This window comes from Sprattus sprattus (genome assembly GCF_963457725.1).
Source record: "Sprattus sprattus genome assembly, chromosome: 14".
NCBI lineage: Eukaryota > Metazoa > Chordata > Actinopteri > Clupeiformes > Clupeidae > Sprattus > Sprattus sprattus.
Window position 1 is genome coordinate 248,009 of NC_137912.1, and position 4,492 is coordinate 252,500.

The 4,492-nt window shown below is 50.2% G+C and overlaps 1 protein-coding gene across 1 annotated transcript in view; it reads left to right on the forward strand.

Annotated features, from left to right (window-relative positions):
* The first annotated feature begins 378 nt into the window (after window positions 1-378).
* cdkn1d (cyclin-dependent kinase inhibitor 1D) overlaps window positions 379-4,492 on the forward strand; it is a 5,639-nt gene continuing 1,525 nt past the window's right edge. Inside the window, exons 1-2 of the mRNA XM_080851050.1 lie at window positions 379-765; window positions 3,090-3,526. Of these exons, the coding sequence (XP_080707176.1) occupies window positions 3,094-3,526 (433 nt within the window). The 5' untranslated portion in view covers window positions 379-765; window positions 3,090-3,093. The remainder of the gene's footprint in view (window positions 766-3,089; window positions 3,527-4,492) is intronic.

Genomic DNA, 4,492 nt, shown 5'->3' on the forward strand with positions numbered 1-4,492 from the left:
AATTTAGTTTGGGGCGTGTGAAATCAAACTTTCCTGGATTTAACTTGGCTCTAAATTACCAGAGCGAAATAAAAGTGTCAGTTCATTTTTTCTGTCACGTTGCAAGGCACGAGGACCTGTGCCCGTGTAGAACGTGACGTAAGGACAACACGAGAATGTGTGTCACACACCGCCGCGGAGGGGGGTGTTTCGGGGGGGGGGGGGGGGGGGGGGGGGGGGGGGCCCGTGCTGATATAACCTACTTCTCCGAGAAGTGGAGCGTCCGTGTCATAATCATCGCGAGAGAGCCGAGCCCTCCAGCGTCGGATACACCCCCAGGGCAACACACACACACACACGCAGTAAACAGGACAGATCTAATCTGAGAGCGCTGTTATGACATCGGCGGGTCTCTGGGAACTACTACAACATTCGCAAGTGTTCAGGCGGGCTTCTTTAATAGAACATTCGCAGGTGAATAGCGGGATAAAGAAGCTATTATTTGAATCTTCCGCAGAGGTTGTGTGTGAGTGTTGGGCGATATTGTTTGGCGTTGACCCAACCCTCAAAAAGACTGTTTGTCCTACTTCTTATCACGTGATAATCCCTTACGGTGGGATGTCCCGACAACCAAAACAAACCAGCCTGGGATAAAGCAGCTAAACCTTCAAACATCTGGGCGAGTTCGACAGCATCACTGAGTCGTCCACAGGGTTGACCTTAACGTTAATCGCGCGACTTCCTCCTGTTAACTTTTAACCTGCGAATCCTTTCTGTGAGGGGCCGGTAAGTTAAAAATGTTTGTGTGTAAAATATTTGTAACTAAAGCATTTGACCAAAAATGTCCAGTTATCTAACAGTCCTGGTGGAAATCTGCTCATGTAGTAGGCTAGTTGTAGTTGTAGTGATGTGTGGGTTGTGTGTGTGTGTGTGTGTGTGTGTGTGTGTAGGCTATGTGTAATAGTAGTAATGTCGCGTGCGTGTCATTTTCGGGGTAAACAGTATTGACCCATATCTGCGCTCGTTCAGAAACTGCTGCACTGCGTTCTTTCGGCTGTCAGTGTTGAACAGTTTAGTTGTTTTCCTTGATAGACATCACAGAGAGAACGAGATTAAAAAGCTTTTCTCTTCCTCTTTCTCCGATTTGAACATTGTTTCGGTCTTTGGTAGTTTGGTAGCCTAGTAGTAGCGAGTGTTTTTCAGAGTGTTTGCGTAAGCGTAAAGGGGAAGCGAGTCTCGTGGTAATATGATCTCCTCCCCTCGCGACGCGCCTCCTTTTACTCACGAAAACAACTTTCTCTGAAGGCTGAGCGCACGAGCGCCGTCGACTTCTGTGGAATTGGCGATTCATATATCCTACATTCGATTGATTCCAACACAAAGTTGTATCGCTGATCCTAATTCCTTTCGTTGCTGTGTTTTTCTTCTTCTTTCATATGTATTAAGCCTCTTATAAACCGAGGAAACCCCACCGTTAAATGACTGAGACCAGCCTTCTGCTTGTGAGGTCAAGTTGTCAACCATAACTTCATAAAACTGACGAATATTGAGTTACGGACAGATGCAGATTTTGTAAAAACAACAATGGTTTATAACTCATAAAAAGGTTTATCATTTTATACTTTGTCAGAGCTAACGGCTTTGGCTTTCTTGAGCAAATTTTTTTTTAAATACGTCACAAATTATTAGCAGTTAATTCGATGACGCCGTTTAGAATGTTCTTCGGTCAGGATTCTCTCGTGGGTAGAATGCTGTTTGGAATGTAATCGTGCACGTGTGCTATCCGACTCCAAATTCAGCAGAGAGACGCAACTGTCCGTTTCCCACGCAGACGCTCCTTAGGATTGCGCAACGACTGAGTCCCGCAAACGCGCTTATCTACAGACGCGTCCTAAACACGACGCGCCCTCACCTGCGTGTTTTAACGGAAACATCACCAGGGGAAATTATTAACTGGCGGGAGACGTACAGTTTTGGGAGGCAAATGAGAATCTGGATGTTTCAGTTGTTGTAAAACTGAGCTCCATCTCTATCAGGGAGAACACTTCACAGGAGAGACCCACACAGAAGCATAGGTAGGCCTAACTGAAAAATGATTTTGACAGTAGCCTATTTTTATTTTATTTTTTAGCAGTAAACAGGAACGCTCGTAGGTATCATATTGACAGCATTGCTTAAGACATTGTTAATTTGTCTACTCGCCGCAGGTGCCGTAAGCTCTTTTCGGTGAGTTTCTTTAAGAGACTCCCACTGCCCTCGGAGTCTCTCGTGACACACAGGTGGGAGATTACTGTAGGAACTCGCGTGTCAGCGCAGGAATGTCTCCTCGTGCGCCTGTTGAAAGAGGCGGGAAGCGCTGGGAACATTCTGGAAAACATTCTCGTTTCTTCGCGAGCTACCTACCGTAGTGTGTCTGTGTGACGTTATGATGCATTGCGTATAGATTGTGTGTGCACTATATAAATTATATGTGTTGAGAATGTATGTCTGTATGCATATGATAGTGAACACATCGAGTTAACAAGTCTGGGGAGAGAGTATCAACGGATGAACTGATGAATGAGGAGAGAACTGATACATGAAGTGTGTCTGAATCACTTGGGATGAGTGGAGCTGCATTTGTTTTGGTTTGTTCGGGGTGTACAATGGTCTTCACTTCTCTTTTATGTTCGGGTAACTGACCACTTCCTCTTCTCTCTCCCCTCCTCTCTCCTCTCCTCTCCTCTCCTCTCCTCCTCCTCCTCCTCCTCCTCCTCTCCTCCTCTCTCTCCTCCTCTCCTCTCCTCCTCTCTCCTCTCCTCCTCCTCCTTCTCCTCCCCTTCCTCTCCTCCCCTCTTCTCTCCTCCTCTCCTCTCCTCCTCCTCCTCCTCTCCTACCCTCCTCTCTCCTCCTCTCCTCCTCTTCTCTCCTCCCCTCCTCTCTCCTCCTCTCTCTCCTCCTCTACTCTCCTCTCCTCCTCCCCTCCTCCCCTCCTCTCCTCCTCTTCTCTCCTCCCTCCTCCTCTCTCCTCCTCTCTCCTCCTCTACTCTCCTCTCCTCCTCCTCCTCCCCTCCTCCCCTCCTCTCCTCCTCTCCTCCTCCTCCTTCTCCTCCTCCTCCTCCTCTTCTCAGAATCATGGCATTACTGTCCTCTGAGCGAGAGCCTGAAGTTCCCATGGAGGACGTTAGGGGGCGCTGTGGCGTGCGGCGGAACCTCTTTGGCCCGATCGACCACCAGCAACTCGAGCAGGACTTCCAGCGCCTGATGCGCACCAGCGTCGACACGGCAACGCGCCGCTGGAACTTCGACTTCCTGTCCGACCGGCCCGCCCCCGGCTCAGCCCACCTGGAGTGGGAGGAGCTGCGTTGCCAGGATGTGCCGGAGTTCTACCACAGCAGCGTGGTGACAGCAGGCTCCTCCGGTGGCTCCGCCTCCTCCTGCGGCTCCTCCCCTTCCTGCTCCCCCAGTGCGGGGTCTCCTCAGCGGAGCAGCAGGGGCGTGAAGAGGGGCATCAGTTCCCTCAGCAACATCGCCATGGAAACCAGACACAAACAGGCCACCATCACAGGTCAGACGCTCGCCCTCATCTCTCCTCTCCTCTCCTCTCTTCTCTCCTCTCTCACTCCTCTCCTCTCTCTCTCCTCTCTCACTCCTCTCCTCTCTCTCTCCTCTCTCACTCCGCTCTCTATCCCTTTCTTCTCTCCTCTCCTCTCTCTATCCCTCTCTTATCCTCTCTCTCACTCCCTCTCTTCTCTCCTCTCTTTTCTCTTCTTTCTCTATCCCTCTCTTATCCCTCTCTCACTCCTCTCTCCTCTCACTCCTCTCTCACTCCTCTCTCTCCCTCTCCTCTCCTCTCTCACTCCTCTCTTCTCCTCTCTACACTCTCTCCCTCTCTATCCCTCTCTTATCCTCTCTCCTCTCCTCTCTCACTCCTCTCTATCCCTCTCTCCTCTCCTCTCTCACTCCTCTCTTCTCCTCTCTACACTCTTCTCCTCTCTCTATCCTTCTCTCTATTCCTCTCTCCTCTCCTCTCTCTATTCCTCTCTTCTCTCACTCCACTCTGTCCTCTCTTCCCTCTCCTCTCCTCTCTCACTCCTCTCTCTTCTCTTCTCTCTTCTCTTTTCTCCTGTCATCTCCTCTCCTCTCCTCTCTCTTCTCCTTTTCACTCCTCTCCTCTCTCTCCTCTCTCTATCCCTCTCTCTCCTCTCCTTTCCTCTCTCTTCTAGCCTCTCGCTCTCCTCCTCTGTCTCCTCTTCTCTCTCCTCTCCTATCTTCTCCCTTTCTCACTTTTCTCTCTTCTCCTTCTCACTCCTCTCTCTCTCCTCTCCTCTCCTCTCTCTATCCCTCTCTCTCCTCTCCTCTCCTCTCTCTTCTATCCTCTCTCACTCCTCTCTCTCTCCTCCTCTGTCTCCTCTTCTCTGTCTCCTCTCCTGTCTCTCCTCTCCTATCTTCTCTCCCTACTCACTTTTCTCTCTCTTCTCTCACTCTCCTCTCCTCTCCTCTCCTCTCCTCTCCTCTCTTCTCTCATCTCTCA